This window comes from Protopterus annectens, chromosome 7.part0 (assembly GCF_019279795.1).
Source record: "Protopterus annectens isolate FY-2018-M chromosome 7.part0, PAN1.0, whole genome shotgun sequence".
In the NCBI taxonomy this organism is placed as follows: domain Eukaryota; kingdom Metazoa; phylum Chordata; order Ceratodontiformes; family Protopteridae; genus Protopterus; species Protopterus annectens.
The window spans coordinates 1,136,997,025-1,137,013,022 of record NC_056739.1 but is presented as its reverse complement, the minus strand read 5'-3'; the positions used below and the strand labels follow the sequence as shown (position 1 = coordinate 1,137,013,022).

The 15,998-nt window shown below is 38.5% G+C and overlaps 1 protein-coding gene across 2 annotated transcripts in view; it reads left to right on the top strand.

Moving 5' to 3' along the window:
- WDR76 (WD repeat domain 76) overlaps nucleotides 1-15,998 on the top strand; it is a 773,733-nt gene that overhangs the window by 287,176 nt on the left and 470,559 nt on the right. For both annotated transcript variants that reach the window (XM_044077715.1, XM_044077713.1), the window contains exon 6: nucleotides 5,912-6,013. In XM_044077715.1, coding sequence (XP_043933650.1) covers nucleotides 5,912-6,013 — 102 coding nt within the window. The remainder of the gene's footprint in view (nucleotides 1-5,911; nucleotides 6,014-15,998) is intronic.

Genomic DNA, 15,998 nt, shown 5'->3' with positions numbered 1-15,998 from the left:
CTGAAAAGACGGGATGTATAAATTTCCTCAGTATTTTAAAATTTTATATACTTTTTTTTTCCTAAACCTAACCCAGCAGCTATAGCTTTAGGTGATCTCAATGTTGCTAAGCATGTGCTTAGTTCCAGATGGAAAATCATTGATAGGTATGGGGGAAAACGTGTGTACGTCTGCAACTTTGATGTTTGAATTGTCATGTACCTGTGTTAGTTTGTTCTGACAAATTGTGAATTTATGAGGAATGTTTTATCTGCAGTTTCTTATGAGGAAAATCTGCTTTAATTAACTCAGTTTCTTCTTTTGCACACCGCTACTCATTGTTTTACAGTGTGTGTAGGACTCTGTTGATACTTCTTACAAGGCTGTGGCCAGTGGTAGTTCTGAAGAGAAGAGGTTTGCATGGCTGCATTTTCAGAACCTCCCAGATGATGATAAATGAGATTTTATATTCTTTCTTGGATAAACATTTAGTATTTATCCTGTCTGCTGCAGAGGTGATCAAAAACGTGACAAAAGGGGCAAGCTGATCTAGGGAATCTCTAAGATCTTTCAGTCCTCCTTTTTCAGATTTTCCAAGGGATTTTTTTTTTATGTTCTTATCCAATTTTGGCAAAAAAACAGAAGGAACAGTCTTTTCACATACAGGTAAACAGATGTTTAAGAAATTGCAAGAGGGTTTCAAAAAGAAGTCTTGAACCGTCCAAAACTAAGGACAGTCCAATAGGTCTGAATGATTATTCAAGAGACTGTGTGAACCCATCCCACCAGGCCCCTTTTTCTTCCCAAAAGTGTCTATCTGCATTTTTCTCTTTAGCAACAGATAGTTTCAGACAAATGGGTTCTGAAGGTCATTCATCAAGGTTACAGATGGCAATGAGAGGAAATTCTTCCTTTCCAGGGAGTCATTCCTTATCCCCCAGACCAGACTCTTGTTTCCACTGGTTCCTTATCACATGCTATCCAAAGAAGTGATGGAACCAGTTCCTCCTTCCCATGTGGGGAAGAGGTTTTTTTTTTTTTTTTTTTTTTTTTTTTTTTAAAGGATGTTCCTACTGCCAAAGAAAGGGAAAATTCCTGAAGACCGTTTCTGGATCATTTTCCAAAACCTGTTTGTGATTAAGTGATAACCTGGCAAAATTGGAAGCTCCTAAAAACCCTGAGAGGCACTGCTGCCCATACAGAACAAACACTATACAAGCATATTAGTAGTTGCATGTCATTGTAAATGGAGCCACCAATACTGAGGCAGAAGATATAGCATACCTACTGGCTGACAAATTCATCTCCAACTTTACCCCCTCTCCCCTTCAAACTTCCCTATGGAAATGCCATCAATATAACTCTCCCTGCTATCGCTAGGGAACAGGTCCTTGTTGCTGTCCCCAAGGTCAAGAACATTGCATCGGTGGGCCCCGACAGTATCCCAGTTTCTAAATAAATGAAACATGACCTGTTGGGCCCTCTGGAATTGTTGTATTAACTGTAGCCTCCAAACAGGCTTTGTGCCTCATGAATGAAGAACAGGAACAGTCATCCATCTGTATAGAGGTGGGCCATCTACAGACCCTGGAAACTACACCACCTATAAATCTCATTAGTCTCATATGCCAAGCCTTGGAAAGAATTATAGAAATGATCAATGATATAGTAAACCTCCAGACACTGGACCCAACCCAGTTTTGTTTAGTTAAGGACAGGTCATGCTTATTCAGTCTGGTGGACTTCTTTGAGAAGGTCACCAAAGCAATAGATAGGGGCTAAATGGTTCACACTGCATACCTTGACCTGGCCAAGGCATTTGACACAATACCACACTCGAGCATTGTTGACAAACTCAGGATGTTGGGTACAAAAACTTATGTCACCCGGTGGATAACCAACTGGCTCACAGACAGGAAGTTAGAATTGGGGAGTCCACCTCTACAGAGAGGCCAGTCACAAATGAGTCCATCAGGGACTGGTGCTGTGACGGCTTCTTTTTGGCATTTACTTCTCTGAAGTCAAGGCCAATGTTAATGGCCTCTGGCTGACTAAATTTGCAGATTGCAAATTAGGAGCTGTCATTGAATCCTACACTGACACAAATGTTATCCAGAAAGGGATGACACAGACATACAGTTAGTGTCAGAGCCATGAACTACATTCCCAAGAAATGCATAATAGTATCCATTGGGAAGTCATCTACCCTGGTAACTCTCATATTGACAACACACCCCTTAGAGTTGACCCAGTAGTCGGGGACTCGGAGGCGCACACACAGTAATCTAGCCTTTGACCATCACATGTCTACAGTAGTGAGGAAATCATTTTATGTTGTGCAACTTATAAACAAAGGTATGGCATCTAGGTCCAAGGAAGTCATTGTTTCACTGTATTCGGCATTCATCAGATCCATCATTGATTTACAATGCCACCTTTGGTATGTACCTAACCAGGCATATCCAGCAACTGGAATGTCCACAGAATTTCCTCATTACAAGAATATAGGGCATAAGCAACATGTCCTGTGCAGACTGCCTCAAGGCCCTATCCCTGTATTCTGTCTTCTGCAGGCTGTTGAGAGAAGATCTATGCTTGGAATACAGGGCGGTTTCAGACCCCACTCTGATGGACTTCTGCATTTTTGCAAAATAAACAGCACCAGAATTACCCATTCTCAAAACTTAAACCTTGCCTGTGCTATAAATAGGACCTGTTGGAGAGACCGGTATGTATCCCAGAGACTACCCCTTCTCTGGAACAGGCTCCCCATCCATGTGAAGCAGAGTTCCTCCCTAAACCAAAAGTGCAGCTTGGACAATCTGATGGTGAACAGGAAAGTCATCCCTGATTTGGTACCTGTCTCTGACGGACACAGGCAGCCTGTAAATGGTTCATCTCCCAGGCCTCTGCTTGCAAATGTTTGATCTCCTAAGCCCCTGCTTACACTTATCAAGGGTATCAGAAATTGTCAGAGATTTGGGATGCATGAACAGGCTTAAAAAGGCCCCTGTGGTTATTAGCCTGGTAAACACCTATGAACTTATCATAGGATAGTGTCCAGATGAAAATGTCACTTCACAACCTGTTACTCCTCTTCCTCTTTCAAGTTTCCTGACACCACTAGACTTAAAAGATTCTCATCACATCCCTATTCATCCATACTTAGGATGTTTCTTATGGTCTTGTATGTCTGGATTACATTTTTTGCTGCCTTATCCTTCAAACTGTCTATTGCACCAAGAGTGTTCACAAGTGTCTAGTCCATTGCAGGCTGCAGGGCAACTACATTTTTCCATAATTAGACGACTTACTTAATCTTTGAGTCTTTTTCAAAGAGTCCGGAATCCCTTTCTGTTGTGTGAGAGATCTTTTACAAGCTGGGATTCGAAGAGATCATGCAAAAGTAATTGACTCCTCCACACAGGATTGTGTTCCTGGGATGTCAACTAATCACTTCATTTCAATGATCATTTCTACCCCAGGAAAGAAAATACATCTTTATCTGGATCTATTCCTAAGGTTTCCCTCTCTAACCTCCTTCACTGAATGGGAATACCTGTAGATCATGGCTCTCAAGGTGTCAATGATTCCCATGATACCCCTGGCAAGACTCCACATAGGAAAGACGCTTAACTCTGTGAACCGCTTTTGGTCCCCAGGACCTTTTTCAGGTGGTTGCATACAGGACCACAGTCATGTGGCACATCAACAAGCAAGGGGGAACCAGGTCATACCCACTTTGCAGACTAGCCATGTTAGCTTGGGGTACAGCTTCACATTATAGCTCATTCTATTTGCATTCTGTCTTCTGTCAGAGCAAAATTGTGTGTCAGAGAAGCTGAGCAGGACCAAGGCAGACCCTCTTGAATGGAAACTAGATCAGGGATCTTCCAAGATTTTTATCCATCTGTGGGGAGTTCCTGAAGTAGACCTTTTTGCCTCTTCTCTTAACAATTAACTGGCAAGACACAATGCAAGAAGGCCTGGAAGACTGATGCCTTTTTATTTCCTTGGATAGAAATGTTCCTGTATGTTTTTCCACACTTTCTACTAATATACAGGGTACTTCTGAAGATTTTGAAGGAATCCTCCCAAGATCATTGCAGTGTCCCTTCCGGCCTAGTCAACTGTGGTTCTGCCTTCTTTTGGAAATGGCCAGGGACAGTTACAAGTTTCCTCACAGACTGGATTTATTCATAAAAAGGGGGGGGGGTTGCTACACCCCCAAATCAGCCAACTCCAACTTCAGTGGACTGCTTGGATGATGGGTCTTAATTCCTTTTAGGTTTCTGTTTACTGAGGAAATGCAGCAGGTACTAAAGGAGGCAAGAAAGCCTTGTACTAGAAAATCACATATTAGCAAGTGGAAACGATTTTCTATCTGATGACGACAAAATAACCAACATGTATTCAGGGCTAGTTGGTCTCTGGTTCTACAATATCTGTGTGAGTTACTATACTATGGTCTTTCTTATTCCTCTACCAAGGTTCAACATGTCTGCTCATGGATCCTCCTCTTTAAATGCTGTCTCATATCAATTTTTTTGAAAGGAGTTTTCCATAACAGGCCTCCAAGAAAACTGGTGGCTCCTCCTTGGGATCTTAATTTTGTGTTGCAGAAACAAACACTTGTTCTACTTGAACCTTTTAATCGGGCAAACTTGAGTTTTTTTTAGCATGGAAGACAGTTTTACTGATTGCTCTGACCTCTGCAAGAAGTGTTTCTGAGTTGCAAGCTCTTAGAGTGAGTCATCCCTGTCTCATTTTCCATAGGGATAGGGTTTCTTTGAGAACTAATTCTTCTTTTATGCCTAACATGGTATCCAAGTTTATTTTAAGTCAGACTATCCCTCTCCCCCTTTCTTTTCTAAACCTAAAATTGAGGGCAAAAGGCAACTCCATACCTTGGATATTTGCAGACAGCTGAGATACTATCTTACAGACATAAATCTTTCCGATCTTCAGATGAACTGTTCCTTTCTTGTGAAGGTAAAAAGAAGGGGCAGCCTGTGTCAGAGCAGACTATATCCAAATGGTAGTCTAAAGCTATTACATTTACAAGGGACATGGCTTCATCTATAGCTGATTGTAAAGGGTTGGATTCTAGAACTGTTCTAGAAGCTATTTGGTCCTCTGTACATACTTTTACAAAGCACTATAAGCTTTATTCCTTCTCTAGGTCCAGATCAAGCTTTAAAAGGACCATCCTCCAGAGGCTCCTGGACTCCTCCTTCCACCTCCCAAATATACTTATTTAAGGTCATTTACCCATATAGCCACAACAACAGCAACCCATATAGCCAAGGCTGTTGCAGCAGTGTTCAATGTGATGAACAATTGTACAGTTGTGTAAATAAAACTTACCATGACAGTAGATGTCTGAATGATCATTGCTGCAGTAGCCGATCCCTCCCTCCACGCCCTTGTTTTTTTGTGTGTTCTTTTTTTTATTCCACGTTGTAGACAATTAATTGTTGTTGTTCCCAGTATTTTCGTTTCAGGGCTTAGCCTCCACCGTCTGCTGGCAGGAAAGCTCTGAAGGGCTTTGTGTCGAAACTTATGTATTTCAGTCAGCTCAGCTCAAGCTGCCTGCCAGTTTGGGCATGTTGAAGGTACCCTGAAGCTTTGGAAGCTGGCCATCTGTTATCTTTGGCAGGATATAACCTATGTAGCTAAGACAACTGCAGCAGGGATCATTTGAACATTTACTGTTATGGTTTAGCTTGCACCACTGTAATTTCCTGCTTGACTAGAGTTAACAGATTTTAAGTAGCTGAGAGTGCAGTTATTTGCTTGTGTTCAGAAATGCATGAATGAAGTATTAACTGAATGCCTTTTTTCTTGGAAGTTTTGTTTAGCATCATTGTCATACAGTTGAATTGATATGTGTATATTACAGTTTTAAAAGTGATTATATATTCATTTATAGGTAATGAAGCCTGCAGGGCCATTACAGATGGTGCTTGTAAATGAAGAGCAAGACGATGCTTTCCATGATTTTCAGAAAGGATGGAACGACACCTTCAGTAAGGTATTGATCCCACTGTACACTTGTGCTCATCAGTATGTACTCAGCTCTGTCATGCTTTACTTAAGTTGGAACATTAAACTCTTTGCGCTGTTCTTCCTCATTCCACAAAGATGTCAAAATTCTGGATGCCCCCCCCCCTCCCCCAAGACTGTTGAGGCACATTTAGTGCACACTTTCTACTCTACTAGTCGACTTTGCATTAATGCATTGGCCGATCTTATGATAAGAGAACATAATGAAAATAAAGGATCATTGATACTAAAACCAGTGCTACTTTATTTTTAATTTTTATATATAATAAGAGGTGTGCAGGAAGTTTAGGTGTTTCACCAAGAGAAGACGTCATTCATTAAAAGGGCAACATGCACCTGCTTTTCAATTTCCCAAGATTAATTTGTTTTGCTGCTGCAAATTGTCCTTCAGTGCATAAACTTCCACAAACTCTCAGATCTCCTATCTGTTTTCAGACTCCATCAGTGTAGGATGAGACATAGAATATTTTTTAACCATATGTGTTGTACCATGTCTGGCTCTTTGAGTAACTGTGCATGTTTAATTGGTTATTGGCATGGTGGCTTTATATTAACACTGCTCTGTTATCCTTATTCCATCCATTTGCTAAGTGTTCTTCCTGAATTCAGCTCTCTGATACAGGCTCATTAAGTACATTTGAGCAATACCAAACTTTGACTGACATAAAAAGTCAGGTAGCAAAAGTTAACTCTTCAAATTAGGTGAGCACCTTGCTGAAAACAGGCATTCACTTAATCCAAATGGGCACATCATACGTTTTCAGCACTGTCCTTTAAGCTCTCAGAAGCATCAGCAGATGTCTAGGTGTCTGAATTCTATTTCATAAAGTATGCCAAGCTTGGTGGTTGCAGGTGAACTCATTCTTGGCGTGTGCATACTAACATCAGTCCTGTCAGTTAACATAGGAATCTGTTTGCTCAGTTTTCATCCTGTAGTGGAGCTGGCTTTTCATAATCCTTAGCCTGACTGAACTATTTTTTTCTCATGCTAGGCGTTGATTATAGTTAAAGCTGCTCATTATTTGCATGGATTGGTGAGGTAGATGACATGAGAAAGGGATAGGAATACATTTTGGTCCCTGGTTTCTGTAGAAAAACTGCAGGGAACCACCACGATGAGTATAAAACAGTTTATTTTAAAATAAAGAACAAGCGCTTTCACGCACCACCATGGCGCGCTTCATCAGGTTACATCAATTAATTAAAAATTCATCCCTTATATATCAAAAATACATCCAATTAATCAATTCTATCATCAAATTAAAGTCTAATTAAGTCATTTAAAGAGATATTACCAGGGTGACATCAGGCTTAGATATGAAGAACATCTTTAACATACAAAGCATAGCGCTTTTCTAAAGCAGCCAAGAGCTTCCGTCAACATAGAACAAACACTGATTCAGATTGCATAGCTCAAACAAGAAATCCATTCAAAAATTCATATCCAACAATAATAAATTCATAAACCTGTCTTATTTCCTTACAATACCTATTATGAATATAATACTGGTGTTACTAAAGATAAATAAATCACCAATAACGTCATGGCGATACTTATATAATACATTATATCTAAATATCCATAAAATATGTGTTTTAATCATTATTTATAAAAATATATGTATATATTTTTATATTAATATATAAAATAAATATTCTAACTAAGAACTTATTACTATATTGAATAAACAAATCAACAGTGCTTATTCAATAACTATATACAATAGTAATATTTATGCAAATAATAAAGCTAAAACCAACACCTAAAAACAAATAATTCATCTATCTCCCAATAGGGCTGGTCGGATGCTGACCGCTAAATTCAGACCAGGTTCAATATGAGACCTGAAGTTAAAAATCCATCTCAGCTCATGGAGTTCTAAAGACCCCACGACATCACCTTCTCTCATATTATTGTGCACAATCTGAATAACCCTAAACTTAAAATGATGTTTGGGGAACTGCTGACAATGCTTAGCCAATGCGTTACTAGTGTTCTCCTTCCTTATGTCGTAGACATGATTGTATATGCGATCCCTAAGCCTTCTCAATGTCATGCCTACATAGTAGGCATCACATAATACACAAGTGGCTAAGTAAATAATATTTTTGGAGTCACATGTCGCATAGAAAGTTGGTGTAAACGTCATGCCTATTCCTGGTTTCTGTTATGTTGATTTTTTTTGCTTGTCTTAATCAGTAGTCGTGCCTGTCTGTTTTATTCAGCTTTTTTTCTACTGTAACTTGTGTTGTCCTATTAGCAAATATGTATGCTTTATATATTAATACATGTGTTGACTGTACTTCATTGAGTAGGTGAACAGCATGAATTTGAACCAGATGGTTTATTTGGTTGCAGCCCTAAACATGTCTTCTGATCTCAGTGTATCTACTTCTTACACAGCTCGCATGTATTGGCTATTTTTGTTTGTTTTTCAGTATGTGTGAATGTGTATAATGGATGCAAGTGTAACTATATTATAATACTTGTGTGTGTGTCTGTTTTAATTTTGTTTATGTAATACTAGTGTCTATGCCATGTAGTGATATTTCTAGAAATGGTTTATAAGGTTAATAGGTTTGATTTTCAAGCTGATAATCTACTTGCTTTCAGGATTTCCTCATTGCTGTAACCCAGTGCTAATGTGTTCTTACCATAAGTATATTTGTATAGTTTTTGCAGACTCTCTTAACTGACTGCTTTAGCTGGTAGGATGGAGCTGTTTTATAATTTTGGAAGGCATCATGCAATATTATGTGTATTTTTTCTGTTATTTTTTCTAGTATTTTGTTCCCCAGTCTGTTGCTTAGTTTCTCTGGCAGTATGATCCAAAAATAGACTTTCCGACAGCTGAATCAGACATTGGCTAGTAGACTAGACATAAATAATCTTCAAGTAAAATGTGAGAAACAGAACATGACAATTAAGATTTTTTTTTGAGTAGTTTTTCTGTTGCTGTGATTTGCCTTGTAAATTGTCAGTATACCATTTCAGGTTGTCTCAGGTGGTTTGAGCAAAAGCTACAAAATGCAACATTAGATTCTGTAGTGGGTTAGATCACTTTGGTACAAAACAGTACAGTGGTCTCCCTAGGGTGACTGTATTTGCCCTTTAGAAATGAGATAGGTTATAGAATTTTATTTTCTTGACTGTGATGGATAACACACTTGTCAAAGTATAAATTATCGTCTGCTGTTGTCCCTAGATGCTGAATGGTAGTGTGCTTTATATTTTGATATTTTATTTTGTAATCACATTGTATATCCTTATTTTGCCAAGTCAAATGATGTTACATTTACTGACAGTAAAGGTGAGATTTTTGCTACTGCATCACAGTACCAGGTGTGTATCTTTATAGACTATCTTAGATATCCTTTTACAAACTTGTACTTTTATTCTGATGATGATGTGCGTTTCCATTTGTAATTTGGTATGAAGGAATTCTTCAGTTTTTTTTTATGCATATCTTTTCAGACAGTTTCAGAGAATAAATAGTTCTGTAATCAAGCAAGAGTGAGACAAGCTGTACTTGAATTAGGCAGAAGGATGAGGAAATGCAGCAATCTTTAGACATGCAAAGAGGAGTGACAGTGAGTTTTCTTATGCTAGGTCGCTTCCTTTTCCCATGTAACTATTTCTCTCATAAGATTTTAGTAAATTCCCATATCATATGCCTGTAAATGGCTTATAGTTCCCCACAGTTCCAACAAAATAACCTTTCACATGAATTGAAGCGTACTGTTTCATACAGATTAAAATGGCCCGATTACAAGAGGGAGTGCTGTCTGAAATGGTGAAAGTGACACTGTTGATGCTTATTTTATCTGTTAGTTAGGTGATCCGGTGTGTGGACTATTTTCAACCACGACCAGGGAAAAGTAACAGATGTGAAGTTGTTCAATCTCACAGTTTGTTCTTACATGTGGGTACAGAGCCGAACCATTGGCTCCGAGCCGGCCGCTTTCCAAGCTCAAGATCTCTGCGTAGCTCGAGGCATAGTCCCCTATCCCATGATGCTCTCTGACTAACCTCTGATCTAGTTTGCCGCTGCAATGGATTGCAAGTTCTCCAGAGAACTCGCGACAGTATAATTCTTTTTTCTGTGTTTTGACAATTGGTATTGATATATTTCGTGGAGTTAATATTCTGATTGATAGATAATCTGTTCCTGTTATTTTTTAGGGCTGTCCCTCTTGTTGTGCTTATTTTATCTGTTAGTTAGGTGATCCGGTGTGTGGACTATTTTCAACCACGACCAGGGAAAAATAACAGATGTGAAGTTGTTCAATCTCGCAGTTTGTTCTTACATGTGGGTACGGAGCCGAACCATCGGCTCCGAGCCGGCCGCTTTCCAAGCTCAAGATCTCTGCGTAGCTCGAGGCATAGTCCCCTATCCCATGATGCTCTCTGACTAACCTCTGATCTAGTTTGCCGTTGCAATGGATTGCAAGTTCTCCAGAGAGCTCGGGACAGTATAATTCTTTTTTCTGTCTTTTGACAATTGGTATTGATATATTTCGTGGAGTTAATATTCTGATTGATAGATAATCTGTTCCTGTTATTTTTTATGGCTGTCCCTCTTGTTGTGTGGATTTTAGCTGTGTTTGTGTTGTTGGAGCGGTTGCTCTTGGGCTGTGCCCTCTTTTTCGTTTAGGCACTGCTGTGCTTCACTCATATAGTTGAACAGGGCTCTGTCAACATTATTTCCCTATCCCTTATACTTAGTCTTTAGATCAGGGGTGTCCAACCTTTTCAGTTGCAAGGGCCGCATTGAGTTAACAAAAATGGTCTGGGGGCAAACGGCGGGTGAGGGCCAAAAAAAAAAAAAAAAAAAAAAAAAAAAAAAAAAAAAAAAAGGTCTCACATTAAAAAAAGCACTGGTTTATGCGGACTAATGTGGCTGTATTGTAGGGTAATTCGAACAATTAATAAATATAAATAAATTAATAAATGCATAATATTTGCCCTAAAATTCAATATCTCTTTCTAATTATTTAAAAAACAGTTAAATCTAACATCTTAGTAAAGTTTATTTGTAAAAATATTAACAGGTACAAACCTTTCAATTTGTATGAGATCATACCTGTGATTTTGCTGGTTTCCATGTCTTCCATCATGTCCTTAATGGCCATATGTTGTCCAAAGTGCTCATGTATTCTTCTGTTTCTAGCTTTGCAATCTGTCCCCGAAATATGGCACTGGCAATATCAGGAATGATGACACTTTTACTTCTTAAAAAACAATTTTTATTTTTACATTTGTTTCACTGTCACTAACAGATGGTACAACAATTTAACTTTGGTTCACCCACTTACTGTGGAGACACAAAGAACATGGTAGTATGCCAAAACACACTCCAGTTTCACAAGGTAAACTCACACATGCTGTTTTGCAGTTGCCTCTCCAATCTGCATTTCTCACATTTAAACAAATAAGTGACTTTATAATAAAATAGTAGTGGCAATGTTTATTCGTGAAACCAGTTCACAAGGGTGCAGCCAGGCACAGACCTTTGCAGACTTCAAACTTATTGGTCCTAGTTCTTGTTATACTTAAGTGTCCATATCAGGAGGTTCAGGCTGTCAAGTCAGGATTGTTCTTTTGTGTAGTAGAGTAGACAAACATTATGAGCATAACCTTTTTAATGTGAAGACTGAGCTTGTCTTTTTGATACCAGTGCGTCTATATCAGGTTTGATAGCTGTAGTGGCGATGCGAAGAGTATTTTCAAGATGCTCATCTGAAATTTTTGTTCTGATTTTATTTTTTGTATGCTTCATACGAGAAAAAAACTGCTCGCAAATGTATGTTATCCCCATAAGAGATGTCATGAACAGGGCGTGTTCGTGAAGTGATGGATATTTTTCTTTGGGTAGGTATAACTTATAAAAGTCAAATAAAGATGCTTGCAGAAATTTTTCTTTAAGTTACATATCTGACTGCAATTCTATGCATTCCAGTTGCAGGTTTGCAGGCAACATGTCGATGTCAACTGAGAATGGAGTAGCAAATATACTGAACTGTTGTTGGTGTTTTCTAAAATCTTGAAATCTGCTCTCAAACTCCTGTGCTAAACTATTAAGTAATGCCACATATTTTTCAGTATTTGCATGGCTTTGCTCAGACAGTGTTGCAAAGTGAATGAAGCTGTTCTTAATCTGACTGTGCCACAATTTCAGTTTCATTTCAAATGCCGTCACTGTTTGAAACATGTCATTTATTAATAGATTTTCCCCTTGGAGGCGCAAGTTCAGGTCGTTTAAATGAGCAGTGATGTCTACTAAGAAGGCTAAATCAGCCATCCAGCTTGCACTTTCAAATTCAGGTACAGGCTTTCCTTTTAACTCCATAAAGGACTTTATTTCATCTCGTAAGTCATAGAAGCGTTTCAGCATTTTTCCACGACTTAACCACCTCACTGCAGTAAAGTACAAGATGTCTCCATAGGTAGATTCCAAAGTAGTCAGAAACTCCTGAAACTGGCGGTGATTTAATCCTCTGGATCTTATGAAATTTATTGTTTTAACAACAACATTCATAACATTTTCCATTTTAAAGTCTGTGCAGACAAATTTTCTTGATGTATAATGCAGTGGTACTTCATGAAGCGCACATTACTGATCTGTTTTGCATCTTCTTCCATCAGTGTTGTTAGTCCTTCCCTCTTTCCAACCATAGCTGGAGCACCATCAGTTACTATGCCAGACAGGTTTGTGATGGTCAAGGAAAATCTTGCCAGTGTTTCTTTTACTGCCTTGTACAGATCAGCAGACTTCGTTGTGTCTTTCAGTGGAACCATACAGGCCAGTTCTTCAGTAATATTGAAATCGTTGTCAACACCACGAATAAATATGGCAAGTTGTGCCGTATCTGTAATATCAGTGCTGTCATCCAAAGCTATGGAGTAATACTTGAAAGTTGCACAATCGAGATTCCAACATATTTTCAATAGATTTGGCTATATCTTCCACACGCCTTGCGATTGTCTGGTGTGATAAACTGATTTTAGAAAATTCTGATTTTTTCAGGGCAAATTATGTCTGCTACACTTTCAAGGCATTCTTTAACAAATTCACCATCGGCAAATGGCTTGGATTTTTTCGCAATTAAATTTGCTACAACATAACTTGCCTTCAGTAAAGAATCCGGTTGAGTAGCTGATTTTCGAAACAGCTGTTGTTGAAATGTAAGACTTTTTTTTAATTCTGATATTTTCTGTTGACGGGACACTCCTTGCAATTCACTTAATTTGGGGTGCGTTTGAATATAATGCCTTTTTAAATTGTAGTCCTTGAAAACGGATACCACTTCTCTGCACACGAGACAGAGCGCTTTGTTATGAGATTCAACAAAGAAGTACTCATCAGTCCATTTTTCCTGAAAGACTCTTCTTTCGTCCGCTATCTTGCGTTTCACGGTTTTGGTTTGACCAGATGTAGAAGCCATCTGAAAAGTAAAAGAGGAGTAACTTAACTACTTTATTCCTAGTTATATAATTTTTAAAACAATGGCTAACAATTTACATTAAAAAATAAGGAAATAAAAATTAAAACTATCCATACTTGTAGTAGTATATGTTAATGGTGTTCAAGGGATCATTTCACATCTGCAAAATAACACAAAAATATCCCTGGGGTGAATTTACAGTTACCCATCCTGTTGGGCAGATTACATATGAGGGCCAGTGAGGCACTTTGTTTCATTTGTAGTACTAATGCCATTAGTCTTCAAAACACCCATTACGCATAAAGCACATCACATTTACTGTGACTGTTGGTCTGTACTCTGTGCCAGTAATACTGGGCATTTTGAAAAGTTCTTCATAATTCATGAAATTCAGATGGACTGCGATAGAGCTATGAACATGTATGGTTAGCTGCATGTAATCAACAGTTTCTTACTGCTACAAGAATGGCAGCTTTCAATGACATAATCAGAGCTGTACCATCAAGTTTCAAGTTAAATACTGTGTACTTTGCATGCTACCCAAGAAAAGTCATTCACTTGCAATGAAAAAAACTGGCACACACTGACACTGTCATTAATTCACTACTACTGTACTCCCAGTTCACACTAAGAAAACCACTCCAGCCGTCCAAAGTAGGTAAAATGTCAACATTAGCAGCCCTACAGTATTACAATCCACAACATTAAGCCAACAAATTTGCAATGAATAAAGTAAAGAATTCACATCACTGACTTAATAAAACAATTCTGAATAAGAGGGTCTCACCCAAACAAATGACTGGTGCCATACACATGACCGCAAGCCGAATGCCAACAAATGCATCATCATCCCTTTTGGGCCAAAGTTTTGGGTAAAGCGGTTGTGAGGCTGCCAGCCCAGCTAGATGTTATTTTGTACAATGTACATAATTCTGTGTGTCATTTTTGAATATTAATATGCTTCCTATGCTTGTCTTACAAATGTAAAAAAAAAAAAAACTATACATATGTGTATATTAAACTATTGGTGCAGAAGTGTGTGTTGAACTGTATGTTCTGTACTGAACTTCAAGAATGTAACCAGTGTACCCTGCTGGGAAAGAACAGAGATGTGTGTATTGTAACTGTACCTATGCAGATGTGTGCTGTAAGGTAGAAGTTGGAACATAAAGAGTTAAATTTGACAACAGTAAGAACAGAAGTGAATTGTTTTATAACTGTCTGTATTGATAGAGAAGGAGTTTTTGCCAAATGCTAGGTAGCAAATGAAGTGAATTGTTTTACGACTGCGTTATCTCATCAACAAGACAGGATGTCTACAATGCAGCCAGAAGTTCTTTTGTGTGGAAACAGACAAAATGACAGGTTTCAAATGTAAAACTGTTTACTACTGTTTTATGACTTCCAGTTCCAGGGCTTAGGCACATTTCTGAGAGATAAGTAACCTCCCTTAGGGACAGATTGCAATATAGCAAGATTAGTAGATGTTTTCTGTATTTTGAGATTGTCCTGCAATGTATTTCCTGCAATTCTGAACTGTGTCACTTTATTCATTGAGTTATTGAATATTGTCTTATTCTTTTTATTGTTTATTATTAAATATATTTAAAAACCTTTTAATTGTGGCTGGTTTGTTTATTTAATTAAGGCAAAAAGTATTTTTTGTCATAATGCCTTGTTTTGTATGTAATTTGCACTCGTGATGCTTACTTCAGTAATTGCAACAGGCAATTGTGAAATTCAGGAATGCTTCAAACACTTCAAGCACGAATGCACTGAGATGTTCACAGACTAGCTTACATAGTCAGTTAACAGACAGACATGCAGACAGATACCTACTGGAAAAGGCCACAATCAATATATATTATATATACATATTGACCTCCGTTTCATATTAGTTTGATGGACGTTCACTAGACTACAGATTTTAACACCCCTTTCTTTTGAGTCATTTTGCCTAGTATAGACAGCACTGACGAGTTACCAATGGAACAGTATAACAAACTGAAATATTGTAATGAATTATTCAGACTGTATAATTACCAAGTAATTTTACAAATGAGTCAGCATAGTTCAATTAGGGTTACCACCTGTCCCACTTTGCGAGGGACAGTCCCTCTTTGGGCAGTTGTGTCCTGACAAAAAATAAAAAAAATGGCAAATGTCCTGAGATTTTATCTGCCTAAGCAGCAGACACCTCCAAAGCAGACACCCAAGCAACCGCTACCCCAAAACAAAACACGTGCAACACATAGCTCACAAAGCCAGTGTACCGAGCAGTCACAGCCCTTAAGACTAAACAACACACCTGATACACTTGTAATAGGTGACTATCGTCAGGCACACTGACGTCCCGCTCACCAGGCTGAACAAGGAGAGGGTCACGGTAAGCAGCCTGTCGGGCTAGGATCCGCCACATAACACAAGCACTCAGGTCACTGCAAGGAAAGTACAAATATGACTCAGTCATTGTCCATGCTGGTGTGAATGACCTGAGACGTACCTCC